General features: G+C 31.4%; 1 protein-coding gene across 1 annotated transcript; it reads right to left on the reverse strand.

The window, feature by feature from the left end:
- Positions 1–1580: 1580 nt before the first annotated feature.
- Positions 1581–22775, reverse strand: LOC143068362 (retinol dehydrogenase 13-like). Its single transcript, XM_076242355.1, has 8 exons — positions 22593–22775; positions 19114–19253; positions 18588–18703; positions 16973–17128; positions 14804–14908; positions 3926–4135; positions 2768–2975; positions 1581–1770 (listed from the first exon to the last, which is right to left on the reverse strand). The coding sequence occupies exons 2-8, from the start codon at positions 19191–19193 to the stop codon at positions 1671–1673; spliced, it is 975 nt and encodes a 324-aa protein (XP_076098470.1). The 5' UTR covers positions 19194–19253; positions 22593–22775; the 3' UTR covers positions 1581–1670.
- Positions 22776–22783: the final 8 nt, after the last annotated feature.

Raw genomic sequence — 22783 nt, forward strand, 5'->3', positions numbered from 1 at the left:
ATTTTGGACCCTTTGGACCTTAATGTAGACCAATTTGAAAACGGGACCAAAAATTAAGAATCTACAATTCTACATACACAGTTAGATTCGGCATATCAAAGAACCCCAATTATTCAATTTTTGATGAAATCAAACAAAGTTCAATTTTGGACCCTTTGGGCCCCTTATTCCTAAACTGTTGGGACAAAACCTCCCAAAATCAAAGCCAACCTTCCTTTTTATGGTCATAAACCTTGTGTTTAAATTTCATAGATTTCTATTTACTTATACTAAAGTTATGGTGCGAAAACCAAGAATAATGCTTATTTGGGCCCTTTTTTGGCCCCTAATTCCTAAACTGTTGGAACCAAAACTGCTTAAATCAATCCCAACCTTCCTTTTGTGGTCATAAAACTTGATTCAAAATTTCATAGATTTCTATTGACTTAAACTAAAGTTATAGTGCGAAAACCAAGAAAATGCTTATTTGGGCCCTTTTTGGCCCCTAATTCCTAAAATGTTGGGACCAAAACTCCCAAAATCAATCCAAACCTTCCTTTAGTGGTCATAAACCTTGTGTTAAAATTTCATAGATTTCTATTCACTTTTACTAAGTTAGAGTGCGAAAACTAAAATTTTTGCGGTCGTATAAAAAGTACCATTATGGGGATAACAAAAATGCATGCTTCTTTTTAAGGCAGATTGTGAGCTTAAATGAACAGTGACCCCATATTTTATTTTATTTTTCCATAAAGTATAGGATAAAGTTTATTTATAGAAAAAAATAGTGAAATCCTATATTTAAAAAAAAAGAGGATTTATACCCGTGAGCCCCATTAAGAGCAATAATTAAGAGCAATAATAAATCATCTGACAATTTTGATGTAAATTGGACAGTTGGTAGAGCTCAACTTTCTGAAAATTTTTGCCTTGTCAGATTTCCCTATTACAAATGTATTACCTCTATGTCCTACCTTTAGTAAAAAGATCACAAAAATTTACGAAAAAAATGTATAAAATTAACTTTAAAGGGCAATGTCTCCTTATGGGGTCAATTGGCAATTTGGCCCATGTCGACTTATTTGTAGAATTATTTTACTTTGCTGAACAATTTTGCTGTTAACAGTTTATCTATTATAATTAACATTCAAGATAACAACCAAAAACTGAAAAATTTCCATAAAATTACCAATTTAGGGGCAGCAATTGAACAACAGGGTTGTATGATGCATCTGATAGATCTTGACCTGATGAACCTTTTTAACCCAAGTCAGATTTGATCTTGATGCTTTAGTTTCAGAGATATAAGCCAATGCATTGTTTCTCCATGTTCTATTTTAGCCATGAAAGCCATCTTGGTTGATGGGCGGGGTCATGGGATAACAATTTTAAACTAAACATACCAAGGATGATTTAGACCAAGTTTGGTTTTATTTGGCCAAGTAGTTTCAGAGGAGAAGATTTTTGTAAAAGGTAACAGATGACAGTGATGGACGACGACAGACAACAAGTGATGGGCCAGGAGAGTTAAAAACTATATTGAAACTCTCAACAGAAACTGTTATTTCCAGTACCTAATATTAAAGATGAACTCTTAAAAGTTGATTTCTATGTCTACAATCAAGTATGTACACATTGCCTTTATAATTTATGTTTACAGATCATTTATTAATTATCTTAAAATAAATATTTCAGTCTGTTAATCTGGTCCACTTTTCACTTGTCAACCATAGTCTCTTTGCTATATTTTCATTATTTGCATCTCCTGTAACTTCCTTTTCTTGCATATTACTGTAAAAAATTTAAAAAAAAACAGATGAAACAAAATAATCCTTCTTGTCTGCATAGTTCTCAAGATATTTAATGATCAATGAAATGAAGGAACAAAACATAATTATGATGAACTATTTTTAATATGCCAGAATTTAATGTTTAAGAATGTCACCAGGCCACTTTTAAGCAACTTTGAAAGCAATGTTAATCTAAATAATAAATTTTTGAACAAATAAGGTCAAGGGTCAAGGTACATGACACAGTGTCTTGAGGTGCTTGACCCATTTCTTAATATTTAAAGTCACTGTAAAAGGATTAAAACACTATGTTCAATACATGCATTGTCCCATAAATCTATTATTTAAACATCAAGGTTAAAGTTCAAGGTCACATGCAGGTCATGATGACATATAACACATGGCCTTATGGAGCTATAGTTTCATACCAAATATCAGACTGCAATGTCAAAGTTTTAGCCAAGGCAGAGTAGTATATGAGAACCAGAATAACCAGAAAGAAGAAAAGATAGTATCACACCATTATACCTCCCTTGTCTAAGGAGAGACACATTCAATTTTTATCATAAAAATGTCAGGTCAAAGGGTGTATTGACCTTTAACTTTTACATCGAATAAACTTAATATTTAACACGAGGGAATAAGGAAATACACACTGGTCATGGAATTAATGGAATTAAATCACTGAAATCCAGGTATTGGTTTAGGATTTGCAAATGCATTTACCTACTATCTATTGTTTGTAAATATGTTTGCAAATGGAAAATAAGAATACTTTTGAGTAAATTATTGAAATATTGTGCACACAGCCGTTAGGTAATAACGTAATTCTGAAAGGTATGCTATCACATATTAGATGGAGATTGGATGTAGAAATCTTTCTATAGATTTCACGTCAAGAGATTTGAACTATCAGAAATTGGCTGCTAAAGCATAACCAAATAAATCATAAAAGTCACATTTATCTGTTTTCTCACAACATTTTTCAGTCTACTTACTAGAAAAGTTTACCAGTTGTATTTCTGACATCATGTCCAATAGCACAAAACACTGGCGTAGCTGCACCTTCTTCTAATGTTCTCATCACCACATAATTAATCGGTTTCATAAAAAAACTAGAAATATATGATTTGTTAACACTAAGATGACGTCCTAGATCGGATTTTGTGATTCCAGGATATGCAGCATTAACAGTTACTCCAGTATCTACAAAAGCAAGTGTATATTGAAATACATGAGGGTTTGCAACAAATTCTATATACAACTGAATACTAATATACTGATATTTGTTCAACTTCAGCTATATGAAGAACATTCAAGAAACTAAACATTGGAAAGAAAATTTGTAGTTCTTGTGCTCAACTGCATTACCGTCATACCAACAAAAATAACTGTGTTTTTTCCCTCCTAGTAGAAACAAATATATTTCCTCTTTGAGATCCCAACCTTCAAATAAACAAGATTTTATTCAAACAACAATTCAATAAATTTAACCTGTCTGTTCAAACATTTGGTTAATTTACAAAATGTGATACTGTACTGTTAACAGTGCAATTCTGTGGTCAGGATTTGATCCAGGTATAAACATTTTTTATTGTTGGTGACTTCCATGTTACAGTTGATGTCTTTCCTGTTTTTGTAAGTTGTTGAATTCCTGTCTATTTGATGTGGTCATTTTTAATACTTCTTTCTATATATTTGTACAATTTAATTTTGGTTGGTTTCACTAAAGGAGGATACTCAGGGGCTTTTTAAAAGGGGGAGGGGGGTTCTAAACCCAGGATAAAGGGGGATTCCAACTATATGTCCCCATTAAAATACATTGATTGTGGGAAAAAAGAGGGGTTTCAAAAACATTGTAAAAACTAACTTAGCCACAGAAACTTTGGCCATTGTTTTCATAGTGCATCTTCAGATATTAACTATCAAGTTCCAAAATTATTGTATGAAGCAAGCAGTGGCGGATCCAGAAATTTTCATAAGTGGGGGCCCACTGACTGACCTAAGAGGGGGCCCGCTCCAGTCACGCTTCAGTGATTCCCATATAAGCAACCAATTTTTTCCCAAAAAAGGGGGGGCCCGGGCCCCCTGGGCCCCCCCCTAAATCCGCCTATGGCAAGTGCATTGATAAAAGATCTGGTTATTTTTTAACTTACCATCCAATCTTTTAGCTAATTCTTTTGTAAATAACATAATTGCAAGTTGACTCTGATCATAAGCTTTTCCAGCATCATAATTTGTATCACTATTTAAATCTTCAAAGTTAATTTTTCCTTTTTTCTGTGATATAGCTGTAATATTTACAATCCTACTTGGAGCACATCTCTTTAATTTGTCCAACAACAAATTTGTGAGTAGAAAATGACCTGAAATATGTAAAATGCAAATTTTGTTTAATTAACATTGATTTTATATATATTCTTATTGGTCAATCAATTTTTTCCCCAATTAAGTTAAGAGGGAGGGTAGGGGGATCAGTGAAAAAACGAATTAAGTTTTTTATTCTATATTGAACTTTAAATGTCCTCCCTTAAGAATGGAAATTTGACAGTGAATACTGTGGATTCATTTATTTATGTAGGTACCAATTTTCATGGTTTCAGGAAAACTCACATATTCGTGGATATGTAATTTCATAGTTTTGGCAAAGTCTTTAGAAAATTTGCAATTTCGTTGCACATTTAGATTTGTGGTTCAACTGTACACACAAAATCCATGAAATTGTTATTCAATGAATATTAATGAATCCACAGTTACAGTAGTAAAACAAATCTAGAGTAATACAATAGAGATTACATCATATATCTTTGTTATACAAATCATATATTCTGATTCACATTCAATGGTCACAAAACAAATGATTATCTGCAATAAAAAAATAACTTTGCATGTTACACATCATAAGTAGTTACATTTCTTAACAAATGATTTCCTCTTTAAATTAAATGTGTAAAAGTATTGTCCTTATTCAGGCATCTCAGAAGTGTTTGTCACTGTGTCTTTCAAGTCTCTAGGCTTTTATTAATACAAACTAGAGGCTCTTAAGAGCCTGTGACGCTCACCTTGGTCTATGTGCATATTAAACAAAAGACACAGATGGATTAATGACAAAATTGTGTTTTGGTGATGGGGATGTGTTTGTACATCTTCCTTTACTGAACATTCTTGCTACTTACAATTATCTCTATCTATAATGAACTTGGCCTATTAGTTACAGAAGAAAATGTTTTTTTTAAATTTACAAAAATTGACTGTAAAGGGCAATAACTCCTTAAGGGGTCAACTGACCATTTTGGTCATGTTGACTTATTTGTAGATCTTACTTTGCTGAACATTATTGCTGTTTACAGTGTATCTCTATCTATAATAATATTCAAGATACAAATGTAATAACCAAAAACGGTAAAATTTCCTTGAAAATTACCAATTCAGGGGCAGCAACCCAACAACCGGTTGTCAAATTCATCGGAAAATTTCAGGGCAGACAGATCTTGACTTGATTAACAATTTAACCCCATGTCCGATTTGATCTGCTTTGGTTTCAGAGTTATAAGCCAAAATCTACCTTTTACCCCTATGTTCTTTTTTTTTTTCTTTTTTTTTTATTTTTATTTTTTTATCCAACATATATAATATACAACAGTACAATTATCAAACAGTAAGCTCATATATATGAATGTAATATAATACAACCTATCAGAAAATGTATAGAACTTGAAAATAACATTTTGTTGGGATTTTATAATTGTATCTTATTTAAAAGGACATACAAAAAAAAGTATATAAAAGAATTAAAAGATGATTAAGAAAAATAAAAAAAAATAAAAAAACAAAAAACAAAAGAACAAAAAACAAATATAAAAAAAACCAAAATTTAGTTTGATGTCTGCTAATTTTGTATAGTTGCTAATCCACCAAATTATCCTGTAAAGCCTCTTGGTAAATGTACCAAGCTTGATTAAACTTGTCAAAACATTTATTTTTAATTGATATCTTCTTCTCCAAAATATAATGATGCTTTATTTTTTCAATCAATGCTGTTAAACTTAAAGGGAAACTTCGCAAAAAAATCAAAAATTGATATTATGTTCATTCTGTATAAAAATGCTCAAATTCATAGATATTAAAGTTTTATTCCGCTAGATAAGCGATCACCATCGATTTTAAATTTAGAGTATCAATTCTCTGCGATCCGCCATTTTGTCTTCTTTCCCGATTAATAAAAACGATATGTCTATAAACCACAAAGAAACAAAACTACAGTAACCGATGTAGTCGTAATTGCGTGTCGATATCTTGTCAATCGTACGGTTGTTTTATCCGACTAACTAACTTGATACGAAAAATATTCTTACTTTTTTTAAATTACCATGGTCTGTTGTTTTTAAACTGTTGATATTGGAATTAGGTGAAAAGTCAAAGTTGAAATCATAAATAAGTGTTCCGTGAAAATTGTTTTCGAAAATCTAATTTGTTCATAATTCTTTAAAGTAATAAACAAATATATTTTGATCTTCCCTCATCTGATCACCAGCATGGCTAAAGGTATTACTTCCAAAGGTATTGTGAGGGGTGTGAGGTGACACGTCCAGGTATTCAAGCGATTTCCTGTCGGGCTTGCAAGTTCACGTATCGTTTCACCTCTGCAGGTATTGATCAGTGTACACGGCGGATAACTTATAACTTTCCATTTTGAACTATCAGATGTATAATCTACAACTCTGTCTTACTTGTCAGTACTAAACTCATACGCTTGTTTATGAATAACATTTCTGGTGTAAAGAATATAATTCATAAACATATAAATAATACCCAAAAAATAAGATTTGATGAAATTAAAATCTATTTAAATATTTTTTCCAAGGGTCAATTTGGGAAAATGTAATATATAGTCATTGTCAATAGTGAAGGACAGATTGGAACAGACCAGAAATGTTGATTTAAAAAAATGTACGCACTTGCCGACGATTCGTTTATACGACTGGATAGAAAGTTACGGAACTATAGCGCAATTTAAAATATATACATGTATACATTGAACATAAGAAAAAAACATATATTTTGAATAAATAGGGGTAAAAGTGTTGTAAATAGACTAGTCCACGTATGCCAACAGTATGTAATCATCGAATGTCGATAGACTATTGTATACCAAAAGAAGAAGAGAACCAATTTGATTTAAATACAGGTCGATGTATAATTTTTGCTTTGGTTCATTGAAGCTGTGGACCTAGTAAAATCACAGATTTATATTTCAATAAGATTGTTCTCGAACAAAGGAAGTAATTCGTCATCACAATTGTTATATATGCCACTGGACGAACACTAATTATCCCCAGGGAATGTGAATATTTTGCTGGGAAACTTTTGAGTATCAAAGTTTCAAATTAATTTCGGGATTTATTTTCTTTCTTGGTATTCAATAACAGAAAAAAGAATAAATTACTTGTTCGCTAAATAGGGGTATTCTTGTCAGATAAAAGACTTTTAGTTATATTTAAAAAATAGGGAAATATGACTTTAAATTGGTTCTGACTTTTTTTTTAAACATCGTTAAAAAGATGTGTGTCTAAGGTGAACGCCACAAGAACCCTGTAATACTAGTACGAGAGTATAGCATGTAAACATTCCTTCTCAATAATATGGTTGTATTGGAAATCTTTTCATACAGAATGACAACTCATTGTCCGATATGCATGTAATATTTGCCACATGACGCCCATAGTTCTTTCTACCATCATCATCTTATTCTGTGATATTGCTGTAAACATCGATGGTTCACACCCAAACAAAATGGGAGTAATGGACCTTCAGAGCTTCTCCGTGTTATACACTTGTGAAATATATAGACGAAATTTCTGTATTGAAATGAATCTACATCTCACAAACAGGATTTTCAAATAACGATTGTGAGTAATCACCTTACAAACCAATATAAACGTATGGCAAGATATAACCATGAAGGAATTTAGTTTTTGTCAGACGCAAGAACTCATCACTATGTATATCATAAAAAATATATGCATACAGTTTCAAATATTAAGAACAAGCGGTCGATGTCGATAGTCTGTTTTCTAACTGTTCAGAGTTAGACATGTCACTTGTTCATTCTTGGAAGCCTTCATATTCCCCGTCTAACGATGGGAACTCTTTCTGATTGTGTTGACTATAAATGCTTGTATGGTAATTCTGTCGTTTATCTGTACAAGCGGTTGCATTTCCTCTCCTTTCCCAACAAACAAACGAACGAAACGCCACTAGTCTGATTTCTCTGGAGCTCATCCTCAATGGCTCTTATACGTCAGGAAACTTACATGTATACTAATAATGATTGTTTCAAGAACAACGATGTATGGACGAACTATTATAAATTCGTCAATATCAGTTATGCATGACTAAAATATAACTTTTATTACAACTACTGTATTACTTATTTGGATTAATGACGGCTATCATGTTCAACATTGCACAAATATTATCATAGAATTTAAAAAAAAATCCTCAAAAATCCTCAAAAGAAATAATTCCTTAGCTTAGATAATTGATATTCTTTTCACAAAAAGTTCGTGTAAATGATTGTCAAATGAATTTAATTATGTAAGAATAAAATGTTAAAAAGAAACTAAAAAAAAAATCATGCATGTTGTATGTTGTATTTTTTTGTCAATTAAAAACTTTAAAATTGCAATAGTTTTATTAGCATTTAAACACAGCCAGATTTGAATACAAGTTAAGAAATTCCGGTAAAGTCAATGATATCAAACAGATGTACAATGGTATATCAAATTGGGTAATATTGCATTTAGTTTTTATAAAAGATTAAAACTACTATTTTTTGCTTCATATTTGAATCTTTACGCCAATTGCCGCTAAGAAAGTAATCAAAAATTGTTTCCTTTTATTTTTATACACTTTCGGAATTACGAATCTGAATTTTATTTTCAATTAATTTACACAATTTAATTATTGTATCTTTATTCTCATCGTGAATTAAATCTTAGTGTATTAACATCGTGACAGCATACTCTTTCTAATCCTTTCTGTTTATCAGGTCGAGAACTCTAGATTTCCTGACGTCAGAATATATTTGCATAGTAATTTCCAAAACACAAGACCAATATGGCCTTGAAAAACTGACCAATCGGGTCAATGAACTGCAATGCATTGTGGGCTACTACGAGTATACTACTACTTGAAAACACGTGGAATTAGTGGAAAAACTGTCAACTAATATAGTGTCTGGGACTCTCAAAATAAATGTTTCTGCTATGCGAATATGTTTATTATAAAATATATAACATAGTCTTTAATTTGCATGCTCAGATTAAAAAAATATTGTTTACGGGCTTCACATTTCGACTTTCTTTTTCGCCTTGTAAAAGTAGTTGAACAGGTTTTTTTTCCATTGTTATGCATTGTATTGTACCTGTGCAATAATTTCACGGCGTGAAACAGTGATATTTCATATGAAGTGACCACTGTCTAGTATGAATTTTTTTTTGAGCTCTTTTAAACCTGTATGAGTCATTCCAAAACATTTCTGCCTCGAAAAACACGAAAACTGGCACTGAAACACTTCCATCTGTACTGGGTGTGTAAACTTTTTATCAGGACCTGCACTAAAAGTAAGAACATCATAATATTCAGTATGCTAAAAATAAATGTTATAAAAGCGGGGACGATAAATAGCTTATATATTTTGTATAGTTTCATCCATCGATAAAGTCCGTCTGTCGCTAATTTTATCCCAAAATATACCTCAGAGGTATTTTTATCGTTCGGCTGCTGTCCTATTGAATAATTGACGTGACGTATGTGTAATATCTCCAGTTATCTAAATCCTAGAGGATCCAAATTACCTATTAGGTTTTTCTAGAACGTGCTTTGTTTATAGAAATAAGAAGATTAGGTATAAGTGCCAAATGAGACATGTTTCCATCCAAGACACAATCTAGTAGAGTAAGCAATCATAGATTCAATGCTGAAAAGTAAGCTATAAAGGGACCACGAATCACAAGTGCAAAACAATCCAAACAACAAAAAAAAAAACGGCCTTATTTTATATACTCAAGGAGAAGAAATTTGCCCAATAAATAAAAGAAATACAATAGGTTTAGATCGAATGCTGCAATTTTCACAAAACATATCAAAGTTCCCACCTTGTCGCACATAGACATGGATAACATCATTAATAATAATAATTTTTATTGTCAAATAAAAAAATTTAAACATGTTTGTGACAAACTGCAAAAAAAAAACGAACATACAATCATATCAATCATTTTATTAAGGTTGGCAAATGTCCGAGTCCGTTAAAAAAAAATCAAAAAATCCAATATCTCCATTAGAAAAAAAAACCGAACTTTGCAAAGATGAAAACAAAATGAAACTACAGTTGCTTGTTTCACTACCTTCTACAGAACAAGGAGAACAGTTTGAAAGTCCCGAATACTGAAATATGTAAAAAACTTAACTTATAGATTTTGTTAACACTGTCAGACAAGAATTTAAAAAGGTCTTGTGCAGTTTTGATGAAATATGAAAGATGATATAGGCTTTGTGCATGTTCTGTACCCGTCAAATTCTGATTATGGAAATATTACTTAGTGTTCTACAGACGTCGGTAAATATTTCATAATTGAAAACCGAATCTTCTGAAAGACGTTTGTATACAAAAATAAGGAAATGGGATATGATTGCCAACGGGACAAAGTTATCTACCTAACCTCAAATGAAGTGGATGAAACTAATGATATGCAACCGTAATACCTTCAACAATGAGAAAAATTCATATCGTATTATCGGCTAAAATGGCCCCGCTTGATGATTATACGTTGTTGTTTCTTAAAAACAAACGAATGAACACATTCTTATCGTCGATTTAAGTTACTTTTTAATCATAAAAGAAGGTACAATATCAGAAAAAAATTGTGAACACCCCATCAGATATTTGACAAACTCTAAGTCTTCGCCTTTTTGTACGAACTCAAAATTCAAGGATCACACATTTTTCTTTAACTTTCTATACGAAAGTTGCTGCCCTCATAAATATTAGCACCGGCTGTAATCGATGGCTAACCGGACACTAGTAAGTTTGTCGTATGGGTAATTGTGTTTTCACTGTTGTTTCGTTACTGTCTGGTGGACGAATACCTGAGATCTCCGTGTCAAACACCAAACATATTAATGGCTATATATCGGGTAATTCAAACACTTGTTTCTTCGCACAGAAACAACTCTTCGTTAATCTGAGCATGGGACGAATACTTTATATCACGAACTATAAATATGGATACATAAAATAAAAACTGAGCGAAAATGTTAATCCCGCATTGCACGAAAAAATGTGTCGTATTTCAGGAAATAACACGTGTTCTTTGTAAATTGTAAACACGTAGTAGTCCATCATGCATTGTTACTCATTTAATGGATTGGTCAAAAACCCAGGTAAACATAAATTGCGTCACACGTAAATAAACAGTTACATGTGCGAGGACATAAATATGCTAATTCATGCATTTCCATATATGGTAGAGTTCCCGACCTGTTTATCCATTCCAAATAACAACATTTATACCTGTGTACGCTTGAACTCACACCTGCGGCTAAATAGCTACAAGGTAAACGAATTGACCTCAAGCCGAGAAATATACAGTGACCTTTACAAAATAATATACACACTCTGCTCACACATTAGTTGCATTGAAATGATTATCAAAACAATAACGGTAAATAGAACTGAAATATTTTCAGTTCAATATCAGTAAAAATGTTCAATAAATATTTTATGAAAAAAATCTCAACAATAATTAATTAAATTTATTCAAAAACATTTACTAAAAATGTAGAGATAATTTTATAGGAGTTTAATTCAATCAATACAAAACGGTATATGCATATTCATTTTCGTTCATTCTTATATTGTGGTTAATAACTTCGACCATTCGTCAGCTGTGCGCTTTTAATTACGTATATTGTCGATAAGCTATAAGAGTTAAACAGATTTTATTTTTTCCCAGAATTCAATAAATCGGGCTAATACGTCACGACCCACTCGAGAATTCAACCAAAAAAGTTACAAATACTTGATTTTCTCCGTTATTAGAAGGAATATAAATTTAAAACTTTGCAAATGTGTTTTTTATGTTAAGATGAACATAATTAGATGATAAGTAAAAAATCGCGGAATTTCCCTTTAATTCTCCTTTAAAATATCGTGTATTATAAATATATTGTTTAATCCAGAGAAAAATATTGTTTTGAGGGTCACCTTTGTACATTCGTGATAAATTTCCAAACAAAAAAATATCTTGTGTAAATGGTATACTAATACCATTCTGGAGAAACCACATTTCAGTTTGCTCAATAAATTGTTGTACATAATAACAGTCCCACAGTATATGTTCAATTGATTCAAGTTCAGTGTTACAAAAAGTACAATATGGGTTTTGCACTATCCCAATTTTGTTTAAAAACGTATTTGTTGCCAGAATTTTATGATTAATTCTATACTGAAGCCATTGTAGCTTAGTATTTTTTGTAATAGCAAATGGTAATTGAAAAATCTTTTTCCAGTTTTGATTTTCTAAAACTAAAATTGCTTCCCATCTTTTTACTCCTGTAGGAACAGTGTTGTTTTTGTTTAGCACCAAATACATATCTTTAGATCCCTTTTTGCTTTTGAGAATGGTCTTTATAACTGATGGTATGAAAGGAGATACTAATTTATAATCTCCCCTATTAATTTTTTTGGAAGTCTTAGTTAGCACAGAAATTATGATATTATATTTCATGATGTCTATATCCATCTGAAAACACTCCTGAAATTGATAAAAATTAAGAAAGGTACCATTCTCCCCAACAATATCATTTACATGTATAATACCCTTACTATGCCAGTCTTTGAAAAACACTGGTTTGTTGTCAATTTGGAATAGGTTATTCATCCAAATTGGACTGGAAAGAAAATATTCCCAGTCGTGCAAATTCCTTTCTTTTTCAATTACCATTTGCCAAGCACCCAGTATATCTTTCCAAAATTTATTCTTAATACTTTGTTGTAGTTGCTTTACATAGCTATTACCACAAGTAAAGAATCTATCTTTATCAACATATGACAAAAATATATTTCGCCATTTACAATCGTTTTTACAAATTCTTCTTATCCAAGTACATTTCAAAGCATTTATAAAAGCATGTAAATTAATCATTTTTAAGCCTCCATCACAATAATCTTTTTGTATTACATCTTTTTTTACTCTATGAACTAGTGAGTTCCATATAAACTTATACATAAGTTCATTTATCTGTTTAATAATATCTTCACTTGGATTAGGTAGTGACAATATTAAATGATTTAAAATTGGCAACATAAGTGTCTTTACAACAGTAATTCGACCAATAACAGTAATGTTACGTCTAGACCATTGTTTGACTAGTCTTTTTATTTTTACAATATTTTCATCATAATTGATTTTAACTATGTTTTCTAAATCAACATCAAAATTAACACCCAATAATTTAAAGGATGTGCTTCCCCAAGTAAGATTTTGATTTGTACAAAGTGTCTCTGTGCTGTACTTTTTACTTCCAATCCAAATCACATGAGTTTTGGAAAAATTTATATTCAAACCAGAAATTTTCGCAAACCAATCTAGTTCCAATAATGCCTCATTTAAAGATTCTTCACTTCCATCTAAAAGTAGTGATGTATCGTCAGCAAACTGCGAGAGTTTGTGCTCAACATGAAGAACTTTGATTCCATTTATATTTTTGTTATTTCTTATTTTTAACGCTAAAATTTCTGCACAAAGAATGAAAGATAAGGCGATAATGGATCACCTTGCCTACAACCCCGTTCAACAGTGAAAAAGTCTGAAAGATTTCCTCCCTGAATGACTGCTGAATTAATGTTTTGATAGAGCACTTTCACCCAATTTATAATAGAATCGCCAAATTAAAAAATTTCAATTCATTTAAAAGAAATTCCCATGAAATGGAATCAAAGGCTTTTTCAAAATCTATCAACAATAAAAGGCCTGGTATATCATTATCTTCAGTATATTCCATGATATCATAGATCAATCTTAGATTTTCCCCAATATATCTTCCACTCATAAAACCTGTCTGATCAGTATCAATAAGTTTAGTCAAAACTGTTCTAAATCTTCTTGCTATAACCCCAGAGCCAATTTTATATACAGTATTAAGCAAAGATATAGGGCTCCAGTTTTTTAAAAAATGTCTAGGTTTGTTACCCTTTGGAAGACATGTAATTATCCCCTGTTTTTGAGTAACAGAAAGTTCCACTTTATCATAACCTGCATTCAAGGATCTTACAACAAAAAATTTTAAGTCAGGCCAGAAAAATTTAAAAAATTCACTTGAAAAACCATCTGATCCAGGCGTTTTATTGCTTTTCATTCTTTTTAAAGATTCACCAGCTTCCTCAACTGATATGTTCTTTTTTTAGCCATGGTGGCCATCTTGGTTGATTTGCGGGGTCACCGCACACATTTTTAAACTAGATACCCCAATGATGATTGTGGCCAAGTAAGGTTAAATTTGGCCCAGTAGTTTTAGAGGAGAACATTTTTGTAAAAGTTAACAACGATGGACGACGCCGGTTGCCAAGTGATGAGAAAAGCTCACTTGCCCTTTTAGGCCAAGTGAGCTAAAAAGCAAAAAGCTACATAAATTTTATCAAATAGTTTTGTGACTTATTGACACTGTTAAGCAACATCTAAACTCAGACGTCAAGCTAAAAACTAGCACAGTTGTAATGAATTTATAGTAGTTTTAAAAAGTTCTAGTCCTTCATAGAAAAAAGTTATCACCCTTGAAGAAATAAAAGATACATCCTTATTAAAATGCATTGTGTAAAATAATATGGCCCTATACTGACCTGTAGTTGTTAACTTCTACAACACTTGGTCTCTGATGGAGAATGGTCTCTCAGTCATACCGCTTCTTATTTTTTTATATTGACATTTAAATGATCTGAAAGAAATACTGTATTAGTGTCTTTTCCTTACCTAAATAATTCACTCCTAACTGCATTTCAAAACCATCTTTAGTAATTTGTTTTGGACATCTCATTATCCCTGCATTATTTATTAATATATCTAAACGACTTTCATCTGAAAAAGAACAAAAACTAATGAACAGATTTTAATGACTGAATTTCAGAAAGTTTCGAAGATATTTTTTCTTTTTTTTCAAACTATATGCAAGAGATATTTATTATTCTTTAGTTGGCATGCTTATTAATTCAGGGGTTGTCGTTTGTTTCTGTGTAACATACATATTTTTTGTTAATTTTTTGTACATAAATTACACCATTACTTTTCTGGTTTGAATTGTTAATGAATTGCCTTTTATAGCTGACTATGCGGTATTGGATTTGCTCATTGTTGAAGGCCATACCTATAGTTGTTAATTTCTGTGACATTTTGTCTTATGTGAAAAGTTGTCTCATTGGCAATCACACCACATCTTCTTTTTTATATTATGTCAAAGTCTACACATAGTTATTTTAATATTCCTAATTATAGTTAATTGAAGAGGGAGTTTGTTTTCACAAAGTATACACACTATGCCTAATAACAGCAATAAACTAGCGCTCACCTTGGTCTACGTGAATATTAAACAAAGGACACAGATGGATCCATGACAAAATTGTGTTTTGGTGATGGTGATGTGTTTGTAGATCTTACTTTACTAAACATTCATGCTGCTTACAATTAGCTCTATCTATAATGAACTTGGCCCAGTAGTTTCAGTGGAAAATGTTAGTGAAAATTTACAAATTTTATGAAAATTGTTAAAAATTGACTATAAAGGGCAATTACTCCTTAGGGGGTCAACTGACCATTTTGGTCATGTTGACTTATTTTTATGTCTTACTTTACTGTACATTATTGCTGTTTACAGTTTATCTCTATCTATAATAATATTCATGATAATAACCAAAAACAGCAGAATTTCCTTAAAATTACCAATTCAGGGGCAGCAACCTAACAACAGGTTGTCTGATTCATCTGAAAATTTCAGGGCAGATAGATCTTGACCTGATAAACAATTTTATCCCGTCAGATTTGCTCTAAATGCTTTGGTTTTTGAGTTATAAGCCAAAAACTGCATTTTACCCCTATGGTCTACTTTTAGCCATGGCAGCCTTTTTGGTTGGTTGGCCGGGTCACCGGACACATTTTTTTAAACTATATACCCCAATGATGATTGTGGACAAGTTTGGTTAAATTTGGCCCAGTAGTTTCAGAGGAGAAGATTTTTGTAAAAGTTAACGACGACGGACGCCAAGTGATGAGAAAAGCTCACTTGGCCCTTTGGGCCAGGTTCAAGCTAAAAAAGTATGGATATTTTAACTCTAATATCATAGCAATAATTATTACCTATTAATTGTCATATAATAAACCATCACTGCAAAACTCGGTAAAAAAAGGGAGTCTAGAATATGCCATTTTATAAATATAAATAGAAAAGAAAAGGTCAAAATATCTGTATAGAGACTCGACCAGATATTATGACAAAATTGTAATCAAACTAGATGGATTGATTGCTCAACTCCAGTGGAACTTAAATTAGTGTATTGAACTAATTCAAGAGAATCTACATACCTTCGTACAGGTGCTTTGGATTCTCTAAATTTGGCATTAGGACCAATAAACAAAGCCTGTTCCTTAGGTTGTCAAGCATCGAGGGATATACATTTTTTGCAATTATTCAATTGGAAAGATAGACTTTAAATCCCTAAATATGTTTTCTGTGATTTTTCTCTTAGAGAACATTAGAAACCCTTCCTGGCCGTTTCTGAGAAAAAAATCAGGTCCTAAACTTTTATTTAGTCAAATTTAAAATTCTTTCTCATTCTCCCAGATACCCTGTTACAGAATCCATTGGCGGATCCAGGGGGCCCTGGCCCCCCCTTTCGTGGGAAAAATTTGGTTGATTATATAGGGAATCATTGAAACATGACTGGAGCGGGCCCCCCCTTAGGTCAGTCAGCGGGCCCCCCCCTTAGGAAAAGTTCTGGATCCGCCACTGGAATCTGTGCACCCTGGTCTTAATTCAAATATATCTACTACCTGAACATATGGACAAATACTAAATAACACTTCATACATTTTTTCCCAAATTAAAACAGGCTACATGTATTTGGATGACACTATTATACTATAACTTACTTTTATTAAAATCCTCTGCAAATTCTTTTATAGAATCCAACGATGCTAAATCGAGATGTTTGCAAAACACTTTTTTATTCCAAGTATTTTTTATTATTTCTTCTTTTGCATCCTCACATTTTTTCATGTCCCTACATGCCATTATAACTTTACCACCTGAAAAAAATATAAATCTGTAATTTTTCAGTTATATACATAAAACAGTAAAGCATAATTGTGGAAATGTCATGTGCATAACTTCTATATATTTTTACAAAATTTCACTAGGACACATTCTTTACAAGATAACTTTTCCCTTATTAGTCTCCTAATATATTCTATACAATAAAAAAAAAATCTTATTTTTTTTTCCTTTCCTGAACTTATTACACACTCATAACTACATTTTGTACATATTAATATTTTAAAAGTGCTTTCCTGTATATGCATTCCCATACTATTCCAAGTGTAGTCCTTAAAATTATTTGGCTATAATCACGAATTAATGTCATATTTTAAACATTTTTTTTTTAAAGGCAAGATGCTTTCTGTTTTCATTTTGTGTAGTAGGGTTGCAGTCTTATCTACACACACTCTGCATCCATCAATATATACATATTAAATACATTCAGCTGAAACAATGAAGCTGTTATTTTAATATTTAACCTTTGAAATAGATCTACAAAATCACTGCTTTAGCATTTTCTTTTTACTAACCTGTATGAAGGAAATGATAATATAATGTACAATCAAAACTTCTACCAAAATCTGTTAAATTTCATCTCCTTCTTTCATGCGTTGTAAAACATCATTAATCAAAAGTAACAAGAGTGTCTGAAATCTCTGGTTGGGCATTTATACAGAATAGAGAATAATTTACAAATTTAAAGAAAAATGAATGCCAAAAAAGAAGAGGGTGCTATAATATAAATAAAAAAGAATGTGATCGTGGGAGCCAGATGCCCTACTTGTGAATATGCATGAGTTAAGTCAATGTTAATGAATACAGTAGTTTTGCAATTTATAAAGGGATATAACTCAACAATTTGTAAGTGACACCACCAAATTTGGAATTTTATCCGTTTGGAGTTCAGTAGCAATGTGTATAAGTTTCATAACATTTGGCTGAGGCAAAGTAAAGTTAGAGTATGGAAATTGCAAATTACCTATTTATTTATTTCTTAATGAATATAACTTGAGAACATAATAAATTGAAAGTAAATCCAGCCAAATTCTTCTTTGAAGTGTGTTTGGTGGTAATAAGCATTAAATATAGGTTTCATAACATTTGGCTGAGGCAAAGTAAATTTAAAGTGCTGAAACGGAGAGCTGATATTATGAACTATCACACAATGCTAATTGCCACCAAACACACATAAAGTTTGAATCACACAAACCTAATTCGAAATTATCTGGTGGCATTGTGTGATAGTTTCATTATATTTGGTTATGTCAAACTGAAGTTAGAGAATGGAAACCATTTTTGGGAAGTACTGAGAGATGGACAAGGGTAAACCTGAATGCCCACTTTGATAGTGGCCAGGGCATAAAAATAGAGAATAATGGACAAAAATATGAATCTACTGACAATATCTTATCCACTATACATTATCTATATAACTTGTAATGCACCTACCCCTAGCTGCTAACATGCCAGCTGTCTGGTAACCAATGCCACAATTAGCTCCAGTTACTATCACTGTTCTCCCATGAATTCTCTCGTCTCCATTAAATGTTATCCCATGTGCTTTCCTGTACATAAGAATGGAATAACAATTGAATTTTGTGCCACAGCATTTTTATATTTACTTTATACGTCTATGCAGGACCAATTATGTCTACATCTGTTGCATGTTCAATTTTGTGTAATTCTAATCAAGATAATGTTACTGATACAATTTCTACTGATCAATTTATGGAAAGTATTTGGTGGACAATTTAGTAATAAAGTAAAACAAAAGCATGAAAAGTACTGTTTGGAATATCATCCAAAATGTATATAAAATATCCACACACATATATGGTTTTATCAGAAAAACTCATAAGTATTTTTAAATCTCCTTTAAGAATATTTCCAAATACTAATTAAGGTTTAAAAGTTATCTTCATTACTTATCCCCTTATTTTTTCTCCTTCCATGATTTGCTTATAAATTGACTTACCGTTTTAAGATAATTACCATTCCACCAATTGCTCCAATGGCAAAGGAATAAGTTATAGCTTTAGATGAAAATGAAGACATTTTAGTGTAACTATAGAAGACTACTGGTATAAACTATATGTTCATGTTAAATACTCCAATCTGAAAAAGAAACCTACATCAATCATATAGTCACAATAATTCATATTGATATAATTTCAATGGATGTATCACAGGCCTCTTATCTGATCATTATACTCATAATAAGTAAAAGCACTGATCATACAACATTTTTTAATTATCAAACGATAGATAAAAGATACATGCATCTATAATACTAAAATTACGAGGTCCAATTTGTCAGCCGTCATCACGTAAAAACGACGAATCAAAGAATTCAACTTTATATATAACTAATATAGTACAAAGGTGTAGATTAAAAATTACACCACTCCAGGCCCTTTTGTTTTCCACGTAATTAATATTGCCAATAATTAAGAAGTTCCGGGTCGAGTCCGATACCGATACCAATAGTATATTCACCTGTCACCTATTACCTTATCTGTACGTTCCGCATCTGACAGGCGAACCAACAAACAGTGTATTCGGGATTAATGTGCTATATACACGGGTCATAATCACAGGGTTGACACTAATAAATTGTCAAATTGTTACCTATTGTAGTATTTTAATCAGTAAGACTTTCTAAGATAACAATTCGAATACTAAAAATCTGGACTAAAAATAAGGCGTATAGGTACAGTTTTCAATTTGTTAGCAGGCATGACGTAAAACAGCGAATCAAAGAACTCAACTTTATTTATAACTAATATAGGACAATGCTGTTGATTAAAAAATACTCCATTCCAGGACCTTTTGTTTTCCAAATAATTAATATTACCAATAATTGATAAGTTCCAGTTCGACGGGTTCAAACAGAAAGATTTGAAACAGAGAAAACTGTGTATCTTATAATCGGCATGACTTTATCAGATGACAATACTAATACTAAAATAAGGCTTGCGCATAGTTATATACTTTAATTCAGTCACAGACCCGCGATATCACGGGTGTGTTCTAGTGTATATTTAATTTTCTTCTATTGTTTTGTACATTAGGATGTTGGTTTTCTCATTTGAACTGTTTTACATTTTGTTATGCCATGACGATAGAAGTTTTTAATGACCTTGACTTGTTATACAGTCTTTGCACAGTTGTTTATGCCATGTATCATGTATAGGGCCTTTTAAAGCTTGTAGTGCATTTTTGGTTGTGATCAATTTTGAAGGCTGTATGGTGACCTATAATTGTTTACATACATCCCCTGGTCTGTGGTGGATAGTTATCTCAATAGCAAACATACCTCATCTTCTTCATTTCATACAATATCAAATACAATTTCTATCTACATGGCTTTTGAAAGATGGTGAAAAATCTGCCAATCAAACAATATCTCCTTATTATTATACCAAATCAGATACGTCTATGATCGTCTATAATAAGTTAATTAGATTTTCAATTGGATGTCCTTGTTTACACTTTCACCCAAAAGTTTTTTCCTTAAATGACAATTTAATTTCAAACAAAAGCTACATATCTAGATTCTCAACTATTTACTGTAAGATTTCATTTGTAAACCATATTCATAACAGTAGACCATCAATGAATTGCCTTTAACTTAGTGAGACTTAAAAAAATATATGTGCAGTGTAATGTTATATATCTAGGTTCATTATATTAACCTGTTGCCTTATATTAGTGGCCTATTTTGGCACATGTCAATAATGTAATGTTCTTTAAATCTTCAGGTAAAATGGTATTGAGAACATTTCATAAATTTTTGTTGAGTAATAAGGGAATTCACTTGAATAGAGAAAAATTTTGGTATAAAAATAAGATGATGTGGTATGATTGCCAATGATAAAATGAATGAGACAAGAGACAACTCTCTACCAGAAAGCAAATGACTTAGAAGTTAGCAACTGTAGATCAGTGTACTGCCTACCACAATTATAAAAAAAACCATACAGAGCAATTTATATTTGCTTGAAAATGAACTATTTATCCAAAGCTGCTGCACATCAAATTAAAAATAAATAGGGAATGTGCCCCAGCTTGCACATCATATAACATTATAAGGGGAAATAAGTCACATAACTGAAGAACAGTAAAAGTAAAGCTATCCAACTTTGCACTTTTGTTGTGTGGTGATAACAATTGTTTATAAGTCTCATAACATTTAATTGAGTCAACTTTACTTAAGAAAGAGAAAAGAAACGAATAATTCAGCAATTTTGACATTTGTAAATGGGCTTATTTAGGCTTAACTCTAGAATTGTTAAAGCAACACCACCAAAGATCATAATGGTTGAGACAAACTTAAGTTAGAGAATGGAAACAATATTTTCAGCAACTTTTCAATTTGTAAAGGGGCATAACTCTTGAACAATAAAAGTGACTCCCCCAAAATTCTAACTTGATCTGTATTTTGGGGTTATAAACATTGTGTATAAGTTATAAATTGGTATAGCATTTAGTATAAGTTTCATAGCTTTTGGTTGAGGCAAACTAAAATAAGAGAACGGAAATGAAAAATTTGGCAACTTGTCCAATTGTAAAGGGCATAACTCGAGAACAGTGTTAAAGTGATGCTAACAAAATTGATACTTGATCTGTATTTTGTAGTTATAAGCATTGTGTATAAGTTTCATAGAATTTGGTTTAGATAAACTAAAGTAAGATAATTAAAATCAGTTAGTTAAAGTGAATTAAAAAAGGGATTAAATTGTCTTTGATAATATATTAAAAGATATTAACAAAAATATTATGCACACATCACAAATTGCGGCACTTTTATTTACCACTATATGAATAAATAAAATTTTACAACCTAGTAATTTCTAGGCAATAGGTGCCCTGCCAAGGCAAATGTTAAATTATATCATATTGTTTTGTATGTTGATATATACCCAGCCCAAAATCAGTGAACATGATGAAATTTTGAAGGGATACAGTAGATCCTGCTCTAGTCCAAATAATTATGACGTCTGGCAAGGCTGTTTTATTTTTTTTCTACAACCGTAGGAAGGTGTCCCAGAAAAAAAATAGAATAGCCTTGCCAGACGTCATAATTATTTGGACTAATCCTGCTCCATCAGAGCTTATGGTCAGATGATATGTTTTCGTACGTCATATAAATTTGCACAATGCATGCTTTTTCAGCGGAATTTGTAACTTCACAATGCAATCTTAATAGTACCAAAACCCATTAAACAATAATATATTTCATTATTTGTATAAATTGTAATTATATATCAAATTATTTACTGATTGATAAATCAATGAAAATAAAATGTTAAACTGTAATAAAACATTTATAACGTACATGAAAGGTATTTACCATATTAAATGTGGACAATATGCAGAAGATGAAGCAATTAAATAAAATGTGAAAATTATATAAACATACAAGCTAACAAGGTCAAAACTTTTAAAACAAACCAATTATTAGATATATTATGACTCTTGGATTCGTCCACTTGATTCTTTTGTAAACGTGGTTACATAAACATTGCTCTTTTCAAAGCTTTAAAACATCTTATTTTCATTAAGAAGTAAAGCTAAACATAAATCTTTTTTCTCATGGGCTGTGTTCAGGTAAAATAATCTACACTTTACTGTCATAATTACCT

Source organism: Mytilus galloprovincialis, chromosome 3, assembly GCF_965363235.1.
Source record: "Mytilus galloprovincialis chromosome 3, xbMytGall1.hap1.1, whole genome shotgun sequence".
Classification (NCBI taxonomy): domain Eukaryota; kingdom Metazoa; phylum Mollusca; class Bivalvia; order Mytilida; family Mytilidae; genus Mytilus; species Mytilus galloprovincialis.

Bases quoted from the DNA above. Each gene is read 5' to 3' on its own strand.
- LOC143068362 (XM_076242355.1), bottom strand. From the start codon at position 19,193: ATGTCTTCATTTTCATCTAAAGCTATAACTTATTCCTTTGCCATTGGA. The intron at 17,129-18,587 runs GTAGGTGCATTA...TATTTTTTTCAG, and splicing joins TGGCATGTTAGCAGCTAGGG to GTGGTAAAGTTATAATGGCA. The intron at 4,136-14,803 runs GTAAGGAAAAGA...TACATATTTCAG, and splicing joins GTTAGGAGTGAATTATTTAG to GTCATTTTCTACTCACAAAT.